We start from the raw sequence: 12182 nt of genomic DNA, 5'->3' as shown, positions 1-12182 counted from the left end.
TAAAAAGCAAGAGTCATTTATTTAAATACGCGGTTTACGTTAATCTTCTTAAATTTATTGTCAATTTAACCATTGCTTGTTTATTTTGGTTTTACTCTTTTTAATAACACATAACATTGAAGTTGTATTTATTTTTATTTATTTATATCAAGTGTGGCTACTATTATTGAATAAGAAAAAACATGTCTAGTGATTGTGGTCCTCGGTATCTTCGTGTTAAACGGAAAGCTGATGAAGATCCTTGCTACTCTTCAAGACAATACAAGAGGTGTAAGTTTATTGCATCCGTGAAGACTACTCAATTACAAGATGTTCTTAAGGTAATCAACAATCAGAGCATCCAGGATTCTGATATTATTGATGTAAATCAAACAGTTGTAGAAGAAGGTATGTTTACTATATATTCATTTATCTTTATCTTTTGTAAATATTGCTTAAGGTTGTCTTGCCATCTTTTTATTCGTTATTCAGATCATTTAATTTATGTTTTTCATTTCTTTAATAATCATTTCCTTTTTTTTCATCGCTCCACAGATCCCCAATTACACGAAGAGGAAGAGCCAACCTTTAGAGGCTATGTTTATGACATTTATTGTCTACAAGATTTGGATAACAACTTGTACAGTGTAGATGAGGAAGATGAAGAATCAGACAGTGATTCAAATGACGAAAATAATCCACGAAACGACTATCCCGATGAAGAAAGCTATGATTATTCTGAAATCAATTTTTACAGGGACTGGGAGGATGAAGAGGATTACAAATTAAGAGAAAATTTCGATGACTTTACGGTAAGAGGCAGAGATGTGGATGGCTCATCAAGTGAGGATTCACTTTCTAGGAACTGTGACGATGAACCAGAAGATGAAGATGATTTCGATCCTGATAAAATTGATGTTCCTTTCACTAAATCTTTAAACAGAGCTTGAAGAGAAAATCGTTATCAAAATCACGATCATCCTTCATCATAATAATTATCATAATGTATTTTCCCAATTAATTCTTCATTTTTTCACTCATTCAGTGGAGATTGTCGTGGTTGCAAACAAGAAATCAGCTTAGAGCTATCATTCCATGCTATATTCTTCACCTACATTTTCCTTCTCCTCAATCACAAATTTGTCAATTTATTTAAAATATAAAAGCTCTTCCGATTTATAAATCTGAATAGTGTCATTTATGTATGTGATGCGATGCTCATTGTTATATCAAATCAAATTAAGACATTTGTATCTTGGTCCAGCAACATTAAAGCCCATGGAGATAATCTCATTTTCAAAGTAAATCTTTTATTCCAACTATTCAGTATAAAAGAAATGATGCTTGGAAGAGGAAGAAAGTAAAAAAAGATGATAATTTATAGAATAATTGACAATATTAATAGATTGACTCTATTTTGTTTTTCAAATAATCCTCATTGTTTGGGGAAAAAAATTATTCCTCTCAAAATTCAATGCAGAGTGACAAGAAAAAGGAAATTTATTCAACTATACGCACTGGGCAATTTTTCAACTTTCTCATCGAGATTTAATCTTGAATCGAACCTTGAACAATTCATGGTAACCGCCAAACCAAGGTTGCATCACTTGTCTATAGTCACTATAGAAACGCTCAACGTTAATCATATGTTTTCATAATTCGATGGTTGTGGAAAAAACATCTTGGTTGATTATTGTGAACTAATGTTATCGATCTACCTTTTAACGTTTTCACAACTTCAAGGAAATCTTTAAATCTTCACGGTGACCTTTTAAGCTATCAAGATGCCTAAAAAGATGGGAACAAACTCTAAAGCTGTTGAAGCTCGTGCCCGTAAAGATGAGAAAAAAAGAGCTGAACAAGATAGGATTCAAAAGGAAAAGGAAGATGCCTATTGGAAAGATGATGACAAGCAATTGTTGAGAAAAGCTCAACGAAAAGCTCAACAAGAAAAGAAAAAAGAAGAAACTTTGGCCAAAAAAGCTTTGAAACAAGCTCTTTATGAAGAAGAAATGGCTTCAATCAAAGGACCCAGTGGAGGTGGTAGTTCATCAGGTCCTACTAAAGTAACTCGAGCTCAAATTGCAACAAAATTAGAGAGTAAAAAAATTGAAAGTCCAAAGCCCAAAGTGATTGAAACTCCGATTGAAGAAAATCTGAACAGAATACAAGTCGAGAATGAAGCTCGCACGGTTGATGAAGCTATTGCTGTTCTCAGGTAAGGAGTCAACTTACATCAAGTCTTGTTCCTCTTAATGATATTTTTATTTTTCATTTTGGTTTTACCTTCAGTGTTGCAGATACAGAATTTGAACGTCATCCGGAACGACGTGTGAAAGCAGCTTACACAGCCTTCGAGGAAAAAATGTTACCTAAATACAAGGCTGAAAACTCAAACTTGAGGCTTTCCCAAATCAAGCAAATACTAAAGAAAGACTGGATGAAATCACCTGAAAATCCTCTCAACCAACCTCATGTGGCATACAATTCGGCCATTGTCAAGAAATGATGACAATTTACCCAGGAATGGAATGTCAAAGACTCTAAATCAACACTATTCAATCAAATTTATCAAAATGGAGTCACAATAAAATTGGCGTGAAACTCAATCTTGCATGTAAATTCGTCGAAATGTAAACTCAACGATGCTGACTATTTTGAATTTATTGTGATAATCTACTCTAAAAAATTATTTTGAGCTCCTTGCTTGTGACAGTTGTAAACATGCAACCAACTTGTGATATTTTCATGCTAATCTGGCCCAGATGACAATTTTAGGATTATACATCATCAATTTACATTTAATGCGTAAATATCGAATTTGAATTTCCTTTTTCTACAATTTTCCTGCAACTTTAAAAGTTAGAACTTTTGGTATAAATCAGACAATATGATCATTAGTTTCAACAATCTACTTTGTACAGACAATTTGTATCACATTTAGTGATTAAAATCGATAAAATTATCGTTATTTTGTGTTGAACTGAATTGAAAACAAGAACCAAGAACCTTTATTTTTGCTTGGTTATCTCAATGTATTTATTTTATCGGCTAATTGGCTGAAATCTTACTCTGAATTTATTCCATCAAAGTTTTAATCAATTAAAACTTGCTTTATCAAAAACAATCTGTGCTTTTAGTTAATGATATATTGCAGCCTTTTTCACCTAATTTACATTAAATGTTCAATAAATCTCTCAGCATAAAGAATGACAGTCTGTCATGTTACAATATAGTTGAACCATTAGCTAGAAAAGTCTGCACTTCGAGAGTGTTTGATCAATTCATGACTAATAATGTGATAAAACAATCACTTTGTATTTATCGTTAACTTAGCAACGAGAAAATGAGAATCATGAAAATAAGTTGATTTAATATATCAGTGTCGGTCTGTTGTTCGTGTATAGACGTTAAAAAATCAGTGATCAACATAATGTGTTTACCTCTTAGTTGTTGCTCTACAATTTAATTGTGATCATCGTCAACAATTTTGCAAATAATATTATCTGCTGTGTTGATTGAAATATTGTAAAAACCTTCATCTGATTTTAAATATTGATTCCAGTGAAAGGAAATAGTTTTATTTACATTTTAATGTGCATTTTCACCCTAACTCGTCATTATTATTTTCTTGTGTTTTTTTGTGGCAACAGGTGAATTAATAATATCATCTATAGTAAATTGAAATCATTGTTTAGCTTGAATTGAGGGTGGAAATAGCGTGGATGAAAACGTCATGAAGATTGAGCTTGATCCATGATAATTCTCACCATTGGATTTTAGTGGAAAGCTCAAGTTTGATCAATCTAAAAGGAGTATGTTTTTATTGATAATTTAGCTGTTCAATCGTGTAAGTTGAATTTTAGTTGCTAACTGATTTAGATTGCCTTTTGTCTTATTGGTCCATCTTTATTTATCGATGGTAAATTCACAAATGATAATCTGAGATAATCAATTGATTCACCCTTTTTGCTCAATTCTGATTTGTTGTGGCACTTGTTGATCGAGTTTTCAAAACATCAGATGATATTAATATGTAGTCGTTGCAATATCATTTCAAATCATACAATCTGTTGAATCCAGTAAATGTTATTGCAATTTTACTTGTATTTATCATTGGTTTTTGGTTTGATTTCGTTGAACCTGAATCAATTATTCTTTTTTTTATCACATGTCAATTTAGAGGGTTGATTAAAGGAACACAGTTTACACTTGCATCATTAAAACAATCATCTGGAATTAGGTTGAAGGAACGATTCGGTTGTTGTTTTTGTATTGCTCCTTGAATGTTTGTCTATGCAAGAAAAGCTTGAGGTTGAAAGGGAAACCATTGAATAAGGGTGAAAACAATTCATTGAACTCAGTTTAATTGTTAATTTTAATCATCACATGGAATAATTAACACACAGTGTATCAGGCGTTGGAAGGATTAAACAGTGGAAAGGTTGAAATTAACCTTGAAAAACAATTCACATTAAAAGTTAACACCAAAGTATCTAAACCTCTATTACTACAAAGGTTCAAAAGGATTCAACACATTAAACAACATTGGGATAGAGCGGCAAGATAACAATCAATAACCCGATTACTAACTCAGGTTATCAAAGGAAACAAAAAATATGGCAACTAATGAAAAGAAAATGAAAGAAAATTCAAAAGATTTCACTTCTCTTTCCTCTCAACAAATGTTTCCAGTTAAAAAATTACCAGTTGAATCTCATGTTGACTCAGTTAATGTTCCTGGTGTTATCACCAAGCTGGATGTAGCTTGTCTAGCTGGTTCGGTAGGCTATTTTATTTCACTATTCATCCTCTTTTATCTTCCTTTTATATCTTCCAATCTTTTTCCATTTCTCTTTTGCCCACTTGTATCATAATTTTTCATTTTATTTCTCTTTTTAAAAACTGCATTTCTTTCTCTCACTCTCTCTCTCTCTCTCTCTGTCTTTTCTTTCTCTTTCTCTTTTTCTCTCTCTTATGTCATCTTTTTGGTTCTCACTGTATGTATCAATGTGGTCTGTAAAAACACCCATCAACTATTATTTTTGTTGAGACTTGTTCTTTGCCATCATCATCACCACCACCGCACAACAACATTCAAACCACTAACATCTACATTTCAACTCTACTTTTCTTCCGCTTGTTTTCACTGTATCCACCGTTGGTTTAATTAACGTTGAAAACCCAAAATACTTTCACATCATGGTTCTTCACCATTATCACCGTCATCGTCATCATCTTGAATCTTTTTGACCTTTCTTGTTGTGTTTGTTGCCTTTTCTCTCTTGTCATTGCAATCTTTTCTGTTTTTTTTGCTTTGCCTGATAAAAATCTGTGATTTTCTTGTCTCTTCCATTGGTGGCGGTCATCATTATCGTAATCATTGTATCACTTTAACCACTGTGCTTTCTCACACAATTGATTCACCTTTGTTTTATTACAATCAACTCTTGGTTTCCTTTTTTGTTGATCTTTTGTCTCTTATTCTGTTACACCATCAACGTTTCATTATTGCCTTTGCTGCTTCAATCACTTCTGACTTTTTACACTTGTTTAATTTTCCTTTATCTTGTTCCTTAAATCATCGTGATCCCTGTTCTTGGCTTGTTATCCTGACAACCTCATAATCATCTGAACCCTGAACAACATATCAAATTTCGCTCAATAACCAGCCTAGCAACATGGGTAAATCCGACATGGACGAATCCTTGGTCTCTAATGAGGCTGTACCCACAACCAAATATGAAGAATTGTCAGATCTTGTCCAGACAAGATCCTCTGTGCGTGATAAGATTTACCGTTTTGTACAAAATATTTTTTTCCGAATTGCAACCTTAATCCTTATTATTATTGATTGTGCTTTAACGGTTATCGATCTCTCCTTGGGTGATAAAAGTCCCCAAGATCAAGACATCATTGACATCGTGGTTCTCATTTTTGCAATCATCTTTTTTGTAGAAGTGTGTCTCCGAATCTATGCAATCGGGTAAGTTTATTCATCGACATCAACAGCTGTAGCCTATCCCATGCTCCTGAGTATTTGTCTACCATCTCTAACGGTTTAACGCATATTGTCAGATCAAAAAAACCAATTATGGTATGACAATGAGTTTTGAGCCATAATATTATGCTTAATTGAGGAAAACTGATTCCTCATTATCACCCTATTATCTGCTATGAATATCATTTCCTTTTAACTTTCATTATTTCTTTCTATTACCAGAAATCTCACAGAAAATCAATCAGTCAGGAGTGAATTTATCATAAATTTGATATCAAATTTTGACTTTGGCCGATATGCTTTTAGGATTAACCTCCCATTTGTTGCCATTTAAAATCAAGACTTGCGATAATTTATCATTTGATTCTTTTGTCGCAAATGCTTTTGTGGCATAACTTTTTCAATTTTTCCCTTTGTTCAGTTATCAACTTGTTCTTTAGTCTTTTTACTTGACCGTTAGTTACCGGTAAAAAACTGATCAGACAGTAACTTTTTAAGAATAGCATTTTCTATGAATAGAGCACATTAAATTACTTTGAAATGAATGGCAGGAAAGATGATAATCCATCTGAATAAGTTGCCAGTATTGAACTTCCTTGTTATTGAAAAATTATAAATTATTGTTAATCAACCTTCAAAATCAGTGAATAGGTCAGTTGTCAGATTTTTATTTCTACTCTTCCCAATTAATTCACCCATTCAATCTTAAATCTCGTTTGAATTTTTGTACAAAAAAGTATTTTTTATTTCTAATCTGATTCTTTTGTTTTTGTTTCATTTCAGGGTGGATCATTTTTTCATTGATTGGTACAACTGTGTTGATTTTGTAGTTATCATTATGAGCTTTTTGATAACATGTATCTATGTAAACGTGAACGGAAATAGCAGTTATGCTAAGTAAGTAATCTTCAACTTTAGACTCAATTATATTTTGGACTTAATTCTAATAACATTTTGCATTGAAATCTTTTATTTATGATTTTTAGGTTGATTGTATTGGTTCGGTTAGTCCGGGTTATGGTACTCGTAAGGTTAATTCGTGTTGTCACTGAACCTAAGAACATACAAAAAGGTGTTCGGATGGTAGTCTCTGAAAATAAGAGACGTTATCGTGGTGATGGTTTCGATCTTGATTTAACCTACATTACACCCAGAGTAATTGGAATGTCTTTCCCTTCATCTGGATCATGGGCTTTCTATCGAAATCATATTAAAGATGTTTCCAAATTTTTCGACTTGAAACATGGTCCAGATAATTATAAAATTTATAATCTGTGCTCTGAGAAAGGTTATGATACTACACATTTCCATGGAAGAGTTGCTCGATACCCAATAGATGACCATAATGTACCAACATTGGATCAAATGATGAAGTTTGTTGAAGATGTTAAAGAATGGTTGGGTCAAGATGAAAGACATGTCATTGCTGCTCACTGTAAAGGTAATTAAAATAACCTCCATTCCAGCTAAAGGAATAAAATTAAGAATGTTTTTTATTAATTTTTTCCATATTCTTGTATATTAGGTGGCAAAGGTCGAACTGGAACAATGATTTGTGCTTGGTTAATTTATAATGGTCACTTTGATGAGTGTAAAGATGTACTACAGTATTTTGCAGATCGGCGAACTGATACTTCAGTTGGTAAAAAATACCAAGGAGTTGAGACACCAAGTCAAGCTAGATATATTGATTATTTTAGTCGTGTTATTAGCCAGTTCAATGGTAAAATACCAGATTCCAAAACAGTAACTCTGAAAAGTATCAATATTGAAGGTATCTCAACAGTTGGATCAGGTGATGGTTCAGATTTAAGTGCTTCTATATTGATTGACCGATCAGAGACGTTTAATCTTGATTTTGGAACTGAAACCAATTGCACCGCATTTTATAATAAAGCTGAAGATATACTCATTATAACGCCTAAAAATTGTCCAGTCCTGAAGGGAGATGTGCGAATCAAATTCAATTGCAGAACCAAAAGTGTTCCAAGAGCCTACGAGGATTGTGCCTTTTATTTTTGGTTTAATTGTAATTTCATTGAGGGTAACAGTTTAACGATACCCCGTTCTGAGCTTGACAATCCTCACAAGTCAAAAACTTGGAAAATTTATACAGAAAAGTTTAAGATTGTTTGTAATTTTGAATAACATACTAATTAATAAAAATAATTTATTTGTTTGTTCACTAAAAACTTAGTATAATGATGGAATATTTTGTAAATCTTGTCTAAACTGGCTAGTGACTGAAAAATATATCAATTATATCAAAAAGATAACAGTCAAGTTGACAATAATTTAGAGAAACTAATCAATTAGTTAGTAGAAGTAAACTAGATTGTATAAACTAATTCAGTAAGACTTACTTTGTTCATTCATTTCAAAATTTGAATTTCCTATTCTAAACCAAACCAATATGGTCACTCAAATAATCGTGAGATGTAATAAAATACTGACCTTAAAAGTAATGAAAATGATTAAAGGATAACAATTGCCTTGCACAAAACATTTATCCGTCTAATCAGCAAATACCTGTCATCCTTTATGTTCAGACTGGGGCGGTATCATATTTCATCATTAGACGGGACTTGAACATGATATTTAGTGTAACTAAAACATGGCCAAGTCAATGGAGCCAAAGGAAAGACTCAAAGAAGAAAGATCTAAAACAGAAACTCATTTATTCGAGATTCAAATAAAATAGATAATAATTTTTGATTGTTTGTTTGGTATGTATTTATTGATTTTCAAGATAAAATAAAATATTAAAATTTTATTTTAGCTATGCGTTTGTTACTTACTTTAGAGTAATTGAAAGGTTGTCTTTAACTGCGTTTGAAGTCTTGTTTCCAATTTTGACTAACTTTGTAAGGTTACTCTTTTTCGGTTATTTTATCAAGTATGTTCACATAAAATTTTAACTTATTTAACAATAATTCAACGTCTTGTAACGAATTTGTTTGAAAACTTCTGGATATAGAGCTGACAAGATGGTTAATTTTACTTTGCACGTCGGACCGGATCTTTTGTAATCCTTCTATGCTCGATTCTAGAACTGCTTCATTAATTGATAACATGTCTTCGAGGAAATCGGGATCCATAACGGTGTTACCTTCTCCTATTGAAAAAGTATTCGGTTATTAGAAACTATACAGAAATATCATTTGAGAAAAGCTAACTTTCTTCTCGATGTATTCCGTTCAGTTTTAGCAGGTATATTCCTCTTTCATACGGATTTTGCAAAACTTTATAGGCTTTGTTGACAAATGTTGAAAGATCCAGAGAAGTGTTTTGGTCTTCCTGAAAAAAATAAAAAATAATAAGACCACTGTTTATAGTAATGACAGTCAGATAAATTTACTTGAGAACGGTTGGTATATTTGTCAGGATGAAGGATTTTTTGCAAATTCAGGAATCTCTGCCTTATTTCTGGGACATCTACATCATAGGTTGCTTTTAGGTTAAATATGGTGAAATAATTTAATTCTGGATGATTCAATTGCGGTGCCAGACAATTGGTACAGCTGATGGGTAAGCTTTCCCGAAATTTGCTTCCACACTGCCAGCTTTAAGAAAAACAACAATAATAAGAAAGATAATGTATCAAGGTTTATCAAATAAATTGTAACATGTGAAATGTAAATTGTAACATACCATTGAGTAAGTTTATTGGCACAAAATAGCCTATCTGTTATATAAATTTGAGGATTAGGCTGCAAAAAATGTCGAGGGTTTTGATTGATGATTTCTAATGAAGCAAACCATTTTGAGTCACAGTTATTAAAGAGTCGATTTAAACCATCACAACTGACTGTTCCAGATCTCTTAACCAAATTTAAGATACTCTGGGACTGACTTCGTATCATTTTTATAACCTAAAAGAAGAGCAGAACAAGATAAGTCAATTTTAATAACAAAAATATCGGAATGAAATCATACCTTTTCTTGTTGTAGTCAATCGCAAAGAGTCAATGTATTGCTTCTTGATTAAATCCACACAAATAATTCCCATTTCAATGCATTTGCTGATTCCTTGACATTTTAATGCCAATTAATTAATAATCATACAACAAAAATGATTAAAAATGTCACCTTCAACAGAAAACCATGAATTCATGAATAAAGAGATTGTAGACTTAAAGGGAGAGAAAAGACAAAATTAATCATCCAGCCCGCCAAAAAAAATTCAAACCCATCTCAGTTGTTACTTTTACTGTGAAATTCAAAAACTAAAGCCATCTGAATTATCGGTGTTATTATTTTATTTATTTTAATTATTTCCTTAATATAATTAAATTATTAAAGGTAAGTCATCAGCTAACAATATTTTTAATTAAAACTGTCTTCTACTATGTCTTGGATTGTAAAATGGACCAGGCTGGTTTTTTAACATGTACCATTCTCTACTCATATGTTGAGCTTTCTTAATGCTTTCTCTTCATGACTATTAACTCTTTGATTCTATCGGTTTATCTGCAAGTCATGTTTATTTAATGGTCATCTAATTATTTATGATCTATTTATTTTACAGTCTTATACTTAAAGTTACCTGGAGTGGCATAGTTTGTTTCTCTGTTCATCTCCAAAGTTCTGGTCTTGGTGTGCCACTGTGATTATATACACCTTGTTTCCTGCTTATTATTTATCCAATTTTAATTTGTTTTGACTGTTCGTTGCCATTTTGTTAACGGAATCCAATACTAAAATAGAAATGGATCTTAATCAGGTTTGTTTTACTATAATTTCAATTCTTTATTCATCCGACTAATATCATTCTCCAATGTCAATTTTCTATTACAAAGCCAAGCGTTTTCAACCCAAAAATGTTCAATGATGAAAGAGACCAAGTCCTCGGATTGTTCAATAAATTACAAGCGTACTGGGGAACTGGGAAAGCATTTTACATGCAAGGCCAAGCACCTATCGATTTAAATCAACATCAACCCAACCATAGATTTAAAGCCATCGGTTATTCCAAAATTAAATCAGAGGAAGCAAGTGAAAGCAAATTTGGTGTTGTTATTTCAATGGAAGGAGGTGAAAGTCAGATGAACACGGCCATACTTCAATACGAGAATAATTTAAAAGGTTTATTTGGTCAAAATTATGTTCCCAAAGTAGAAGCGAGCAAAATTTTACCAGATAACAAAGCTATGTTGATGATTACAGTAACAGATACAGCAACCAACCTTAAATTACCAGCCCGACAAATAATTCTTTTCCTCAACCAGATGAATGTCAAAATGCAGTTACCAAATGTTTTCCAAAATAAATTCTGTCAATTGGTTCCTTTACATCCTCCGTCAAAACAAGAAATCGACGAGTATCTAAAGGTTGTACCAGCAGGGATCGATGAGCTTATATGGAATCAAGCCAAGCTAAATAATCCTGATCCTGAAAAATTTATCCCTGTTCCTTTAATTGGATTTGCTGCTCTTAATGAACGGTTCAAGTTACAGGAACAAGAAGTTCAACAACAAAGATTACAATTAAAATTAATTATGGACGAGATAGAAAATATAACCAAAAGTATTGCCGTGATAAAAATTCTGGTTGAAGAATGTAAACGGAAAAATGTTCTCTTAAGTAATCGAGTTTTATCTCTAATGGTTTGGCAAATGGTTAAAAGACGTCGCTTTTATCCTGTTCAAGCCTATGAAGATCAATTGAGAGCAAAATTGGAAGATTTACAGCGAGAAATCAATGAACAAGGAAAGCTAAAATCAAATCTAAATGATCTGATGATTAAACTGAAACAACTTCAAAATCACCAGACCGCACCATCATTTACTATTGATGAAAATCTCCTGAAAGATGTTAAATCACACCTAACCCAGGAACAAGATGCCATTCAACATCTTTTATCATTAGTTAAAAATTTGCCTAAAAAAACTCAAACTTGATTATTTTCCCGATTGCTAGGAAAGTTAATCATTTTGACCAAACAATGTAAAACTGTTAACTCATACCTAAATAGCAACTCCAACTGCCTTTTCTAAAATTTCAGTCTTGAAACTCTTTCTACACTGATTGTTATATGATAAACTCGGTTTACTCGTCAAAATGTTAAACAATTTATTAAATCTCAACTAACAGTGTCTATTTAATCTGAAACCTTCGTACGGATTAAACAAGATAGTTCAATGACTAAGAATGTATAATATTTCAAGGTGTGTAAGGGTTTTAACCATGTTTTATCCATTAA

The 12182-nt window shown here is 32.2% G+C and overlaps 5 protein-coding genes and 1 non-coding gene across 9 annotated transcripts; 4 read left to right on the top strand and 2 right to left on the bottom strand.

The window, feature by feature from the left end:
* Positions 1 to 1272, top strand: LOC107366332 (uncharacterized). The gene is made up of 2 exons (XM_015933914.2): positions 1 to 387; positions 535 to 1272. Exons 1-2 carry the CDS (start codon positions 183 to 185, stop codon positions 927 to 929), a joined length of 600 nt encoding a protein of 199 aa, XP_015789400.1. The 5' UTR covers positions 1 to 182; the 3' UTR covers positions 930 to 1272.
* A 371-nt stretch (positions 1273 to 1643) lies between these two features.
* On the top strand, positions 1644 to 2967 carry LOC107366521 (coiled-coil domain-containing protein 124). The gene is made up of 2 exons (XM_015934144.3): positions 1644 to 2197; positions 2272 to 2967. The coding sequence occupies exons 1-2, from the start codon at positions 1764 to 1766 to the stop codon at positions 2486 to 2488; spliced, it is 651 nt and encodes a 216-aa protein (XP_015789630.2). The 5' UTR covers positions 1644 to 1763; the 3' UTR covers positions 2489 to 2967.
* Positions 2968 to 3370: 403 nt separating this feature from the next.
* Positions 3371 to 8172, top strand: LOC107366520 (phosphatidylinositol 3,4,5-trisphosphate 3-phosphatase TPTE2). 2 transcript variants are annotated; one of them, XM_089267016.1, is made up of 6 exons: positions 3371 to 3829; positions 4498 to 4763; positions 5652 to 5965; positions 6764 to 6877; positions 6967 to 7421; positions 7506 to 8172. In XM_089267016.1, exons 2-6 carry the CDS (start codon positions 4599 to 4601, stop codon positions 8126 to 8128), a joined length of 1671 nt encoding a protein of 556 aa, XP_089123142.1. In that variant the 5' UTR covers positions 3371 to 3829; positions 4498 to 4598; the 3' UTR covers positions 8129 to 8172. The 2 variants fall into 2 exon arrangements, with proteins under 2 accessions (XP_089123142.1, XP_015789629.2); XM_015934143.3 differs by having other exon boundaries at positions 3386 to 3829; positions 4389 to 4763.
* Positions 8173 to 8477: 305 nt separating this feature from the next.
* Hsc20 (iron-sulfur cluster co-chaperone protein HscB-like protein, mitochondrial) lies at positions 8478 to 10128 on the bottom strand. 2 transcript variants are annotated; one of them, XR_016198347.1, is made up of 6 exons: positions 9917 to 10128; positions 9632 to 9852; positions 9339 to 9543; positions 9157 to 9277; positions 8779 to 9095; positions 8478 to 8640 (listed from the first exon to the last, which is right to left on the bottom strand). XR_016198347.1 is itself a non-coding variant. In XM_015939090.3 (5 exons), the coding sequence occupies exons 2-5, from the start codon at positions 9841 to 9843 to the stop codon at positions 8851 to 8853; spliced, it is 783 nt and encodes a 260-aa protein (XP_015794576.2). In that variant the 5' UTR covers positions 9844 to 9852; positions 9917 to 10128; the 3' UTR covers positions 8642 to 8850. The 2 variants fall into 2 exon arrangements, 1 of the variants encoding a protein (XP_015794576.2); XM_015939090.3 differs by lacking the exon at positions 8478 to 8640 and having other exon boundaries at positions 8642 to 9095.
* On the bottom strand, positions 8493 to 8562 carry LOC112539332 (small nucleolar RNA SNORD31). Its single transcript, XR_003083123.2, has one exon. It is a non-coding gene; the product is annotated as a small nucleolar RNA SNORD31 (small nucleolar RNA).
* A 54-nt stretch (positions 10129 to 10182) lies between the features above and the next one.
* LOC107366390 (nuclear pore complex protein Nup54) lies at positions 10183 to 12131 on the top strand. 2 transcript variants are annotated; one of them, XM_015933984.3, is made up of 3 exons: positions 10183 to 10282; positions 10509 to 10703; positions 10780 to 12131. In XM_015933984.3, exons 2-3 carry the CDS (start codon positions 10689 to 10691, stop codon positions 11878 to 11880), a joined length of 1116 nt encoding a protein of 371 aa, XP_015789470.1. In that variant the 5' UTR covers positions 10183 to 10282; positions 10509 to 10688; the 3' UTR covers positions 11881 to 12131. The 2 variants fall into 2 exon arrangements, with proteins under 2 accessions (XP_015789470.1, XP_089123143.1); XM_089267017.1 differs by lacking the exon at positions 10183 to 10282 and having other exon boundaries at positions 10499 to 10703.
* The last annotated feature ends 51 nt before the right edge of the window (positions 12132 to 12182 follow it).

This window comes from Tetranychus urticae, chromosome 2 (assembly GCF_039701765.1).
Source record: "Tetranychus urticae isolate SD_2017Ah chromosome 2, NJAU_TeUrti_SD_1.0, whole genome shotgun sequence".
NCBI lineage: Eukaryota > Metazoa > Arthropoda > Arachnida > Trombidiformes > Tetranychidae > Tetranychus > Tetranychus urticae.
Note: the sequence above shows the minus strand (reverse complement) of the source record. Positions and strands in the feature narration are given on the sequence as shown.